This window comes from Solea senegalensis, linkage group LG5 (genome assembly GCF_019176455.1).
Source record: "Solea senegalensis isolate Sse05_10M linkage group LG5, IFAPA_SoseM_1, whole genome shotgun sequence".
In the NCBI taxonomy this organism is placed as follows: Eukaryota; Metazoa; Chordata; class Actinopteri; order Pleuronectiformes; family Soleidae; genus Solea; species Solea senegalensis.
This window is the reverse complement of record NC_058025.1, coordinates 15,165,072-15,179,149: the sequence shown is the minus strand read 5'-3', so window position 1 is coordinate 15,179,149 and position 14,078 is coordinate 15,165,072. Positions and strand designations below refer to the sequence as shown.

Below are 14,078 nucleotides of genomic sequence, written 5' to 3'. Positions count from 1 at the left end.
AGAGTTGAAAATAAACATGGGATTATGGCCAACTGTGGGGTTTGTTTTTTTACCCAGAAAACCTCGATCTCGAGTATCAAAGGGCAGATGATGTAAAGCCTGATGTCAAGGCTAATTAGTGATTTGTGCTTTCGGAATACATAAATAAAGTTTAGTGAACGCTTACCGGTGACTGGGCTTTGGAGAAGTTGACATGTGCATAAAGTAACACAGCTATGTCCTTATGTCCGGCTTCCAGAGCTATGGACAGAGCGTTACTCTCATCCTGTGGGAGGGAAACAGGAGGTCAGCAAGGATAGCGAACGGAAACCAGGAGTCGCACGTGCCTACACGAGTCACTCACGTTGTCACTGAGCGTGGCGTCGCAGCCGGGTTGAGCCAGCAGCAGTTTGACGATCTCGACGTGGCCGTGTTCGCTGGCGCACATCAGCGCCGTGGAGCCCTCGTCGTCCTGGATGTTGACATCAGCCCCGTGAGCCAGTAAGGCCTGGACCATGTCCATCCTGCCGTGACTGACTGCCAGCATCAGCCCGGTCTGACCAGCCTGAAAACAGGAAACAGCAGCATGATCACACTTTTACACAGGATCGAGTGGATTACTACTACTACTACAAGCTGTTATTTCCATCAACACACCGTTTTGTCTACATCAACATCCTAATGTGTTTTTAATCGGTCTTCATTTGTTTTACTACCTCTTGTTAACTTACTTGGATTTAACTTTAACTTTCAAAAAGGGCTCTATAAATAAAGCTGGAACATTGAAGTTCTGCTATTTTTTTCCTGATAGATAACAAATCAAACAAACACCATCATCCACTGAAACACGACACAGACATAACATTCTAAAAAAATAAATAAATTGTGACCACGAAATAGCTATAAATTTGAGCTATTCTGACCCACATTCAGTTCATTCACAGCCCTCATTGCAGCGGACTGAAAGCAAAAACCCACGTGTGGTGGCCGTTAGTGCCCTGTCAATGCCTTTTGACCTCTGACCCCAACCCTGCAGTCACTGACCTGGCTGGCTCGGGCGTTGACGTCCCCTTTGCTGAAGAGCTCCTCCACAATGCGCATGTCCTTGGGCGTCTCCATGGCTGCCAGCGCTGCGAGCATGATGGGCGTGTATCCCGCCTTGTTCTGCTGGTTCACGTTACACACATCTGCGCGCACACACACACACACACACACACACGCACAAGCTCTGAGTTTAAAACGGCCCGACTGCTCGTGATTGACTTGTTACACCACCGTCACTACAATGACTCGTGTCTGGCCTGTGAAGCTGCGGTCAATCACTTCTCCTCCCTCCACCCCCACCCACAAAAACGACACACACACACACAGACCGGAGGCAAATTTGTAAGCTTTCTACTGCTTGAATGACTGCATGAAAGTGAATTAAAAATGTTCAAGTGCATTAAAAAGCAACTTTCTTCTCTTCCTTTCGAGCTTTTGTGTTTTCCTCTTTACTTTCTTTTCCTGTTTTTCTTTGGGCTCTGACCGAGGCAAATGACCCCGTGTGCCACCCAAAGATTAGATTTTCTATCCACACATTTGGCTTAAAACGCTGTCTGGGCCTCAAGGTTTTGTTGTTGTTTTGATTGTTTTTTTTGTAGCATTTTATCAATTCAACAAGGATAAATTGATAACAGTGTCATTTGATATCAGAATCCTGTCCAAGTCCATTAAGATAAATGTTTGGCATTATGGCTTTAAATTTAAAGTGTTTAGATGTGATTAGACATGGAAAAGGCCGAGAGGATGACGACTTGCCACAAATCTTCCCTGTTAGAATACAACTAAAGACATTTTGGTGACAGCACATGCTGGATTTTCTTATCCCTTCTTATTCTTTTCTGTTTGTAGCATGTTCTTGAGTTTCTAATTGACAATTCTAAATCAGCACGTAGCATCATAATTGGCTTTCTGTGTGCAATAGATGTCTTTAAATAAAGGATGAGATCAAACTGGACAAGATGAAGAGAAGTGTTCAGCAGTGGAGCGTGTTCATGGATATAAAAAGCTTCTGTTAGTCTAAAAAAACACAAAACCTCAAGGTTGATGCCAGGGTTTGGGAGGATTAGAAAAAGCCTGAGAAAGTGGACGAAATGAATTCTGTTTAACCAATTTCTCTCAGCCAACACGAGCAGGAAAAACTCATAAATACTCTGCTTTGAACTCAGCATAAGCCAAGATTCATTTTTAGTGCCACATGGAGAGTGGACACGGTTTCAAACTGTACTTTTTTTGGGCACAATTTATATTGCAATTTTTTTTTGTTTTCTTACAACCTCCCCTCCTCTGAACTTGTTACTTTACTTCTTTCATGTTTACAGAGAGATGATGCAGCGCTCACCTGCATCGAGCAGCTTCTTCACCACGAGGAAGTTCGAGTGCGACACGCTGTAGTGCAGCGCTGTGTTTCCGTTCCCGTCAGCCATGTTGACGATGTGGCGCAGCACGGCCGGCGAGAAGGCCCCGAAAGCCATGAGATAGTCCTCCAGCATGGCCGCCACCGCCGCCTTCTGACTGGACACACGGAACCACTCGTGCTGCACCGTGTTCAGACAGGATCTCTTTAGCAAAGAAAAGATGGTAAATACATGTTATAATGGTCAAAATAATCATAGTAATAATTAAAAACCTTTGTGCATACGTACTGTATGATCAAATACAGTGGATTTAATTAAAAAAAAGAAAAGAAAATCCTCACCAGATCTTTACTGCTCACAGCCTTTGGGTCACTGAGGTGAGTTTTGAGAATGTTGCATGCAGCCAGCATCTTCTCACTTAGCTCAAACCTTTAAAAAGAAAATCAATGATTTAAAAGCTTTACTCACACTTACTGTATTTATTATGCTGCTTTTCTAAGACACAATTAAAACACCACAAATAATTATACCTCATGTTTATGTGAAAGGGAAAATTATTATTATTATTATTGTTCCGCAGAGACGAGACAGAAGACAAAATGTCCACCTTTAGTTGGACGATAAATCTTTATTCCATGCTACTTGCCAGTTTGTCGTTTGAAGTGCTTCTTAGCTTCAACTCTTCATATTGTTTTCGTTTCTCCGAAATTAAACTTGAAGGGCAGTTTCACCAGTTGTTTTTATTTATTTACTTGACAGAAACACAGTCAAGCCCAGTGTAGGGTTTTTTATTTTCTTTGAGAGAAGTGACTGTTCTTTTTGTACAACCTCTGTTGTTGTAGGAATGAGACGTGCATCTCTGGAAATTAGTAAAACACTGTACATTTTTAAATGCTGATCCTGCTGAATCATGAATCTCATAAATGAGATATTTTAAAAAGATGCAGCCTATAGACTGCACTATATATCTGAAACTGCTCTTTAATGTGAAGGAGAAATCCAACCCTTTCTAGTAAGCAGTTAGTAGAAATGTAATTGTCACACACTGACCTGTCTCTTGTTTCCTGCTTCTCTGAACTCTCCTCTTCATCCTTCTTATCTACATTCTCTGCTCCCTCAGGCTGGAAATCCTCACTGGTGTGCTTCCCCTCCACATTGCTGTATTCCTTCTGCCCTCCCAACTCCTTCTCCTCATCCTCATCCTCATCGTCATCGTCATCGTCTTCGTCCTCCGACCCAGAGGAGCTGTCGTCTGAGCTGGAGTCGTCGCTTGAAGTAGTCTCATACCTGGGCCACACGGAGGCGATAAAGGCACAGAAACGCGATGAGTGAGATGTTGGAGCTGCAGCTCTCATTTCATGACATGCCTGCAGCATACACTCAATCAGCAAACCACATGGATGTTAACAAGACCAGGATTAGAAGGAACAAAAAAAGAAACCAACAACAGCACCTCAGGAGGCACCATCAACACATCATAGCAATTCCAACTCACCCCCCATTCACCCCCACAAACTGCAGGTTCTTCTTGGTGCCATTTGAGTCCGGTCGGCCATCTTTCTTCTTCATGATGGATTTCAGGGTGCTCTGACTGCATGGCTGTCCTGAAGGAGAGACAGGTGAACCACAGTACAATCATTAAACCAAAAAGACGACAACAGCAGAGACTGTGTGAGACACAATGATTGCTACGATGCTAATTTAGTTGAAGCTGTAGAGCACACTTTTTATTTATGCCAACTTTTTATTTATCTGTCAAGCAATGCCTGATTGAGGAAGATAAATAAAGCACTTTAGATGCTCATATAAAAAAATCTTCAGTAGGAAACTGGACTTGCTTGAGTTATGTTAACTCAAGACTTCAACACATGCGGCATTTCAGACTCCAAGATATAAAAAGATGTTAGATGTAAGATATTAGATAAATGAATTCATAATCTTATCCAATATAAAGGTGTCAGCATCAGCTCTACTGTGTACATGTGTAGATGACACTTCTTAAACTGTTCATCTTTGGTCAGTTATTGAACATTTACAAAGCGACTCGCTTCCATATTAAAAGTGAGGCGGCATCAGACAAGACACTGGTGGTTTGAAGTTCCGTAGATCAAGATGCAAATAGCTTTGGATACGAACATCAGATTAATGTGTCCACATTCAATTAAAACATTCTATTTAGCAGCTTTTTTGACACCTCTTCACTTACAAGATAATGTATTCCCTTTGCACATTAAAAAGCACACTGCTGCGGCAGCAGCAGCAGCAGGACTAACAAGCCTCATTACAAATGGCTGATAAAGCCTGAATGCTCCACTAAAGCTCTCGGACATGATCAAGAGCTCTGGCTGAGAGGAAAGTAACCATTAAGTGTCCGTCTCCTGTTTTTTCCAGAGTAATCTGTCAATAAGGAATTGGAAGTTGCCCCAAACCCTCAAGTATCTCAGTCATTTTAAGTACAGGGCCGTAGAAACCCAAATACCAGCAGAGAGAGCCAGAACACTCAGTGCATCTGCCAATACTTGCCCTGACAGAGGGGCCTCTTTTACTGCTCCGGGGGACAAATGAGAAAGAGTGTGTGATTGTGTGCGTTCATGTAGGAACACGCATGCAGTTGCACGAGTACACACCTCTGTGTGTGTGTGTGTGTGTAAGCCGAGTAGCAACAGAGTCACTCGGCACATTCCCCGTGTTTTGACAGGTGGGAGCATGAGCAGCGCGAGGAGCTCGTCAGGAGGGATCCGGGCCGACAATGGCAGCTGTGGCCATGTTTTGCCGGCTGCATGGTTCATGTGTAGTATATGTGAAATCCACACTGATTCTGGTGTTCGTGGACCTTTTAGTGGCAATTATGTGGCCCCTTCACTCCTGAAACAGGAACTGCCCCTCACCATCTGCTGCTTTTTTCTAACCCAGCTCTAATATTATCACTTTACCACTCTCTCTCTTTGCTTGGTTATTGGGGTTGTCGACTGGACATTGTGTATAAAATCTGCATTTTTCCACCGCAAAAATATCTCCCAACTCCGGCCATCGCTCACTGACTCTGTCGCTGAGACCTTCATCCATTCCTTCATGACATCACGCCTGGACTACCGTAATGCCGTCCCGTTTGGGGTCCTGAAGAAAACCCCGGATGAGCTCCAACACGTCTGCTGCTAGGGTTCTCACTCGGACCAAACCTTGGCAACACATCACCCCCATCCCAACTCTGGAGTCATTTAAATCACTGTTGAAGCGACACCTGTTGCATGTTTTGGCCACCTGATAGTTTGTTAGTGTTAGTGTTTGTGGGTTTTTTTTTAATCTGTCCGCAACTGTACAGCAACCTTGGGTTTCGTGAAAGCCACTTTATAAATCTATTCTGGTCTTATCCTGGTTCTCTTGAACCTTCTGTGGGTCTGGATTATGTTTATCTTTGACCATTTTCAAAGAGAATGCACTGAATAAGGTTAAAGAAATGAAGTTTTTAAGATTCATCTTTGTTGAGAGGAGCTACGTCAAATGTCTCAAAGACCAGAAGTATGAAAGCCTGCAGCGTGCTGCTTCCTCTGATATCAGTGTGTGTGTGTTACTGGGAAATATGTGGCCACTCTAGAATGTTATTTAGAATTTTATCTCAGTGTGGCTTTCCTGGCTAAACAAAAGAAAAAAAAACAAGGAATGGAGATAGCTGCACTATAGATCTGACAGATCATCAGCATGGAAGACACTTGGTGTCAGGTCTCAGGTTTCCTCTAATGTATTATCTCTGACAAATGCAGCACTTGAACTTTTTGTACTTCCCTTAAATCCTAAACCCAGTAGATGAGGAAAAAAAACCCAGCTGAACCAACTGTCCAATAATGATGTACTCTGTGGGTGTTCTATTAATGGGCAGCCTATAGGTGCATTAGTCCAGGTAATGTTTAACACCAGAATGAATAGGTTTGAAACTGTTCTACAGCAGTTTCTTCATTGTTTTATCAGTTATTTAAACTGACACACTAAAATTGTGTTTAAATAATATTTATTACGGACACATACTGTGGCAGAAGTGGTTTCAGTTCTTTGCACAGGGATTTTCAAGTGTCTCTATACACAGTATTGAAGATGATGGTGCTTTTGCTGAGCTATTAAGATGTGGCAAATCTGCAAAGTCCTCAGCCGTACTTTGATGTTTAAGTTTAGTTACTTGGATGGCAGTGTGCTGTAAGTCGGTCATACCATGTAGCGCTGTGGACATCTGCAGGTCCATTCGGCTCTTCTGCTCGGCCGCACTGAGCTGCTGTTGCTGTGCAGATGTGCTGGCAGGTTTTACCACTAGAGTCAGGCTTGAGGACGTCTTCGCTGTCTGTGACTGCTCCGTCTTAACAGAGAGAGTCTGGGAGCACAGCTGCTGACTGAGCTCTAAAAGGGAGGAGAGATATTAGTATTATATTTATAGGAGGCTTAGCATCAACATGCACAGGACAGGAATGTTCAATCACGCAGAGCATGCTATCTGCTCTTAAAGGTGTTTGTGTTTGAGTTTCTAACCTCTTCAAGCACTATATATTAATGTTATAATCAGCAGGACCCAGTACTGTTCTAAATTTCTGTTACATGGGCATGCATACCGAGAGAATGTATTCATGTAACGTGATTGCTGCAATAGCAAAACAAAAGATTACACACACTGCACACTCTCTGAAGTAAGGATCAAGTACTGTTGTCATTATTTTCTGTTCTTAGTTTATTGTGTCCTTTGTTTTTTCCCCATTTAAAAAAAAATGCGTTTCAGGTCTCCCAAAATGCTGTTTCCTTGTGGACAAAACTATGATATAATAATAATAATTAAAAAAAAAAAAAAACTTAATCAGATTTACCGACATGTTTTACATTTTGATCTTAAAGAAACACAAATTTAACCACTAGTATTAACATATTTACACACAGTTTCATAAAGTAGATCCCTCATGGCTCATTAAGTCCACTATGTTGTTTCTAGTTACTTGAAAACAACTTGGCTTTGTTCAGTCACTCTACCTGCCAAAAGAGGCCAGCAACTGTCCACAAACAAGCTCAACACACAACACAGACTATCACCCCTCTAGTACATTTGTGTGCCAGCCAGCATGAATGCATGTTATGTAACTCAGGAACCATGAATCCGTGTCACGGTGAGGTGTTAGTGAACTGGGGGAGGTTCGAAAGATCAACAAGTGGACAATTTGTGCAAAGGTAGTGGCTCCTGAAAAGAAATGAGCTCATTGTTGGTTCATGGCCAAAGCCCCCGCTGCATTTTTCAGAGTCAGAGATAACTTTGGCCTGTCAGCTCCCATCAGGATTCTCTTTAGAACAAGAGTGAACACTCCAACTACCAACCCCTTAACTCCAAAGTAGGCAGTCTGCTGGTGTTCATTCTTCAACTACATGTGAACAACCCTTCAAAATTGCCTAGAATGTATTTTTTATTTCACAAGATAAAATTTACTTTGGTCTTTTTTAAGCACACCAATGAGAAAATATTTTTCATAGTTACACTGATGGCTATTATTTCATTAAAACCAGTTCCCAAAGAAATCAAGGGAAACTACATTGCATCAAACCTGGGGGTGACGGGGCTTTTTCCATAGCAGCCCCCTCCCTTTGGAACCCTACTCCCAAAACACATCTGTGATTGTACCAAAATATCAACCTTCACTTTGGGTCTGAGCATTTGTCAAAAGATCTGAACAAAACACAAAACAAAAAACTTAAACTGGGAATTTAGTTTAAAAATATCTCACAATACAGTGATATATAATAGAGACATTGCTATTTTCCTTACTTTTAGAATATAACATGTTGGATTGATAAAGTGATGGATTATTGGATTTAGTGATTGCAGTGAAATGTCCCCTTTAAAAGTCTTTCTGTTCTATTTGGGGGATTTTATGTTTGAGTGATTTAGAATTAGAATATTATAGAATAAATTAGAAAATGGAATGAAAATGTCTTGGAGGTTTAAGTTTAAACATGTGTGCAGTAAAGAAAAAAAAATCTGCTGTCAACATGTGGGACCAGCAACATTCTCTGAACTTCTCACCTTTATCTAACCCCACAGAGTCTGACTGCAGTTTGAGGATGTCCTCCGCACTTCCATACTTCATGACAGTGTTGATGGATGACAGAGTGTTGACCAGCTCACTGTTGATGGATCCAAATTGAGACTGGGGCTGACCAAATGCTTCTGCCAGCTCGCTGTAATTCTCTGCCAGTAGCATCTGTTGCTCCTGTAACAGCTTCTGCACCCTCTCTATGTAATGGTCCAGTCCAGCACCACCCTGGTCCTTAGCTTGCAGTGGTGCAGACTCTGATTGAACATGCATAGTTTCCTTGCTGGTGCATATGACAGATTCTGCCGGCTGAGAGGGACCACATGCTATGTTTCTGGTTTTTATGCCAACCAAGAAGTTCTCATTGATGCTAATTGGCCCCACCCCACATTCTTTGGTTTTAGGTAAGCTTGATTTGTTGAAGAATGACTCAACATCTGTGGTGGTTCCAACAGCAACAGAGCGCATCTTTGCCGTTGAGTGAACGTCTTTGACAAGTCCTTCTCCAGCAGCGACCGTTCTTGTTTCAGTCACAGTCGTGTTGGTGTGTTTATCACAAGTGATCAACATCATGTCAGTGAAGGAGTCTGTTAGGACTGCAGTTTTTGTGTTGGTGGACTTGCTTGCAACTTCTGTCTCAGTATTGGTTTGCTGAGTTGACGTCTCAGGAATAGCCATGATGCCAGAGTTCACTTTGCTCACAGAATCTGGGTCAGTTCCTTGTGACACCATCTTCTTGATGGGATTAATGATCACATTGATTGAACAATCTCCACAGCCAACAGACCTACACTCTTTGCTCAACTCAACTGTCATGGGTTTGCAGAGGTCCAAACTGTCCATTGATTCCTCTGTGTTAACTCCCACTTCATAAACATTCAGCTCTGTGCCAACCTGCTGATGGCACGTCTCCACCCGCCTCCCTACACAACGGTCGATCATGTCCACGCGCTCATGCACCACCCACCGATCCATAGCGATCTCTGGGCCTGAGGCAATACTGGTGACAGTTGGTTGACAGGACACTCCTACAGTGTGGCTTTGTATTGTTTTAGCTGTGCTAACATGGCTGAACTCCACATGGTCACCCACGCCACAGCTACGTGTCTGGACTTTGGCCTCGACACAGGCATTATACATCTCTGGCCTAGCCATTAAACCTTTGTCTGCCTTTTTTTTGCTTGACCCACCAGCTGCTTGGAGCTCCAGTTTGAGCTTTCCCATTTCCATCTGGTGGGTAGTTTCTTTTACCTGTACCTCAAGACGGTAGATCTTCTCCTTTAGTGCTTCAATGGTCTGCTGCTGGAGGTCAATCTCTTTCTCAGCTTCAGTAGTCATGCCCAGCATGGCTTCTGTCACACCAACAGCAGTGCTGTGAACTTCCCGTCTGTCCGTTACTACTCCCACATCCCGGAAACAGTGTTCACTTTTCATCTTTCTCTGACTGACAGGAAGGTTGTTCATGTTTTCATCAGTAACTATACCAACAGACTTTTGGTGGGCCCGATTCTGTGCGAGGCTTTGAGGCCGAATTTCATTTATATTATTGTCCAGGGTCGTCTTATCCAGGGCTTGGACCTCAGCAGCCAGACGTCTGAACTCCTCCAGCCGCTGAGTGTTCTCTTCCTGGGCTTCGGGCTCCATTATGTGCAACTCTGGTTCCTTTTGAATAGGGCCAGGGTTCTCCATTTGGTCAACACATCCTACACTGTAGGAACGCTTGCGAAAACCTCCAGGGGCTTGACTTTTTGTTTGTGCAACCAATTGTCTTTTCTCTTCCTGAAGAACAGCAATCTTAACCTGTAAGATAGGAATGGTTTTCACCTGCTCCTCCAACTCTTTCAACTTCTTGAGGGCCACCACCATCTGCTCCCGGATTTGGTGAAGTTGTAAAGGGCTGACGTTAGTTACAGGCGTGGCCATGCCAGAGCTCATTGGGCTGTGGCGGATGGAGCTTCCCATGGAGGTTGGGTAGTAGGGGTTATAATCACCATTAGGGAGGTGACCGTTGATGAGTAGTGGCTGATGGGTGCTGGCAGAGATTTGGCTTTGGGCCACAGAGCCTGAGTAAGAGGACAGCGAGCTGCTGGAGCCCATGCCGCCAAAGCTGGCAAGGCGGCGACGGGGCAGAGGAGGCTCGTTGTGTGGCTGCATGAACAACCGCTCCTCCTCGAGCCGACGACGCGTCTCCATGAGTGTCTTCTCCACTTGGGGGTTGTGACGAGGGGCAAACCTGGGTGAGGGAGGGGGCAGGAGCTGCTTCTGCTCTGGGATGATAGAAAAGGATTGTTGTATGGGGACTTCACACGTTGCCCTGGATAGAGTGGGGGTCCGTGGGGCAGAAACCTGGGGCCTGGAGGTGAAGAAGACGGGGGACTGCTTGTCGTCGCTGTTGGAGGAGGACAAGGAGTCTGTGGAGGTCCATTCAGCCTGAGTGCTGCCCCCGCCAGTGCTGCCCCGAGGCACTGCCAAGGGTCTGGCCAATTTGGGCTTTCTCTGGATACTCAGCTTTTTGATGGTGTTGCCCCTCTCGATGTCATCGACATATTTGAGGAAGTCCAGGTCTAGCTGATAACCGTACGGAGTTTCAACGTAGTAGGGATCCTTCTCATCTTCTGTGCTTGGGCATCTTTGTCCTCTTTCTGAAATGAAGAGCAGAGCAACATTTGAAATTTAATTTCTATTTGATGTTTTTGCACATGAAGACACACAAAGAGACAAAAGAAAAGCCCTAGTACAGTGCAGTAAGAAGCAGAAAGCCCATGAGATCTTATAGGACTCAAAGGAAATGTATATATCTATTTATTCAAAAATTAAGTCCCTAAAACAGCTTGAGTGTCAGGTGAAGTGTTTTCTCAGCCACTGACGATTACCACCGTAAATTGACAATGCAAGTGCAAACACGTCTCAAACATTCTGACATTGCTGCTCGAAAAGCATGACTGGTAATCATTTTTGGCAAAGGATGGTTTAGGTCAGGCCAAAACTATGTGAGATCCAGCAATGTGACGCAAACAAAAACTAGAAAGTGGCATAATAAACAAATTAAAAACAAATGTAGCCTGGTGAGGTTTGTGAAAACCAAAATGTGTACGTGCAAAGCCTGGTACGAACAACCAATCTATTGTTTACAAATGTTGGATAAGAGATGAGCCTAATGGCTCAGCGAGACAGAAAATTAGACCAGCTCAATATGTTCTAGTCCAAAATCCATTCCTCATGTCAATATTTCACAGTATACAGACAAACACACAACATAAACTTTGAGATACTGTTTGATGACAGTAGTCTCTGAAATAACAGATCAATAAAAGCTACTTAGACAAAAGTCCAAACTCCAAACACTCACTTGAAAATGCCCTCTGTCAGTGCAAAGAGATTAGGAGACTCCACTATGGTTGCACTGTGTTGGCTAAATACAGCGACTTGTTCTTGGTATGCCTGGAACTCTCACCAACTAAAGCAAACACAGGCTTGAAATAAACAGCCGAGATCTTCCTTTGCAGTTGACCCAGCTCCAGCAACGTCTCTCGTCAATCCTTCCCATTCAGATAAAACAGAGGAGGGAATTACAGGGCTTAGCCTGCAGCTAAAGCCTCACCAACTAGCTCCGAGAGCTTCACTCACCTCAGACCAACAGCACTTTCTCCATTTTTTGTTTTACTCCTCCCTGCACACTCTCTCCCCTCCGGATGGCAGTTTCAGAGGACAGGATACTGAACAGAGATCAGACTGTTTGAGCTGCAGAACTGCCCTTTCTCTTTACTGTGCACTCTTTCTCAATCCTTTCAAGGAGAGAAAAAAATACCACTATTGGTGTAAACTAAGCACAGCACTGCCCTGGCCCACTATTGGACAGCTGTTTCCTCCAATCCTGTGAGTCTCTGAGCCGGGGCGCTTCCCATCACAAATAAAAGTCCTGTTATTCACCAGCGAAGGGGAGGTGAGCTCATTACAGTAACAGCCTGTTCTTAAGACAAATAGCTTTGCTGCTGGGCATGTCAAACTTTTATACTCTGGTTTAGACCTTTTAGTGTACAACTTTACTTTAATCAAATAATTAATAATAAAGTCAAATCCTTACATAGCTACTGTGTGTAGTGCTTAAATCTTAAGGCTGATTTAGCCTTCAGCTGAGAATAAAATTATTGATGCAGCTGAAATCATCTTACATTTTACAGCACACATCATTTTGTGGATCATAAAATAATAGAAAATAGTTTTATGGTGTACAATCTTCAAAAAACCCCAACAAATTGACATTTATGAGTCACATTAACACAAACCATATAAAAAATAATTACAATAATTCCTTTTAACCCACTGCACCGTGTAAATATTTTATGTAACTGTACACATTTTTGCTCTTTCTTTATATTTAAATGCATCACTTCAAATTTCTTGTGTGTGTAAATGTACTCGGCAATAAAAACTGACTTTGATTCTGATAAAGATCATTAAAACATATATGAAACCAGCAACTGGTTGTCATGTGTGACTTACTTGAACTGCCACCATTTTTGAACACTGAACATGGGTCTAGCTTTTGATATGATATGATAGCAAAGTAAAGTAAAACTGTTGTGTTTTGGATAGTTGGTTTGGCAAAAAAATTACTACTTTTAGTAGTAATTTATAAGGAAAAAAAACAACGTAAAATTGCTTATAACATATATTACTTATGTAATGTATAATTTTGTATTAAGCAAGTATACTTTTGAGACAATGTTCTGACTTTTCTCATGCACATCCTATTTTTCCAATACACATCATGTGTGTGAGACAGCATGGTCGCTGTCCTGTGCTGTCTGGTTTGAATGACCCCCCCTGGCACGAGTTACCGAGCACTGACCGGCCACGTCAACCTGACAGACGAGTGACAGGCCAGCCTCTGGTACCACAGAGACCCTCAACAGCTGAGCAATGACCTAATGAACATGGGACAACTGAGGGGGTCATGCTCCAGTGACAGGGAGCCAACACTGACACTACTGCTGTAGTTATCTACAGCTGTTACATTGTCAATTTGACAGGGATTACACAACACTGACGTGGCCAGAATATGCAGGGTTGTCTGATATTATTTACAATCACATAAATAAGAATGTTTGCACAATCAACAGAAGTGATACCCTGAGACTTTCTCAAGATGTTCTCCCAAACTGAGCAACAACTGTGTGACAAAGCCAAGCTAGTATCTAAGATACTTCTAAAAACACACCAGTCTATAAAAGTGGGAGAAAAATAGTTGAGGTTAAAAGTAGCTTCATCTATAACTGGATTATACTTCTGAGATGCTTCAGAGTATTTCATTTATTGCACATGTTGCATTTAGATATTTCAGGACAGTCTATTGTCTATGTCTATTTTTAACAGCAAATAAGCCACATTCTGTGCTCCTTAAGGTTTATTGGACTGAGACAAAGCAAATCATAGAGTGTGTCAATATACTCATTAAATAGGGTATATTTGGCTTGGTTTGTTTTTTTATCCAATAAACAATGTGCAGACTTCAACATAAGCTCCTTTAAAACTGAAGCACAGTTTTGTCAATAACTGACGTTTAATTACTGCCCTAAATATTACATAAGCACCATGTCAACAGCCTAAAATAGCATTTCACAACTTGGCACTCAACCTTTAT

The 14,078-nt window shown here is 42.7% G+C and overlaps 1 protein-coding gene across 7 annotated transcripts in view; it reads right to left on the bottom strand.

Moving 5' to 3' along the window:
* Positions 1-14,078, bottom strand: part of kank1a (KN motif and ankyrin repeat domains 1a) — a 43,564-nt gene that overhangs the window by 976 nt on the left and 28,510 nt on the right. For 6 of the 7 annotated variants that reach the window (XM_044025957.1, XM_044025958.1, XM_044025960.1 and 3 more), the window contains exons 3-11: positions 8,425-11,076; positions 6,582-6,764; positions 3,874-3,982; positions 3,429-3,665; positions 2,720-2,807; positions 2,363-2,582; positions 1,024-1,166; positions 344-544; positions 167-265 (exon numbers count right to left, since the gene is read on the bottom strand). In XM_044025957.1, the coding sequence (XP_043881892.1) occupies positions 167-265; positions 344-544; positions 1,024-1,166; positions 2,363-2,582; positions 2,720-2,807; positions 3,429-3,665; positions 3,874-3,982; positions 6,582-6,764; positions 8,425-11,076 (3,932 nt within the window). Of the gene's footprint in view, positions 1-166; positions 266-343; positions 545-1,023; positions 1,167-2,362; positions 2,583-2,719; positions 2,808-3,428; positions 3,666-3,873; positions 3,983-6,581; positions 6,765-8,424; positions 11,077-12,061; positions 12,236-14,078 lie in introns of those variants that run through there. The other variant, XM_044025963.1, reaches the window with a different exon arrangement.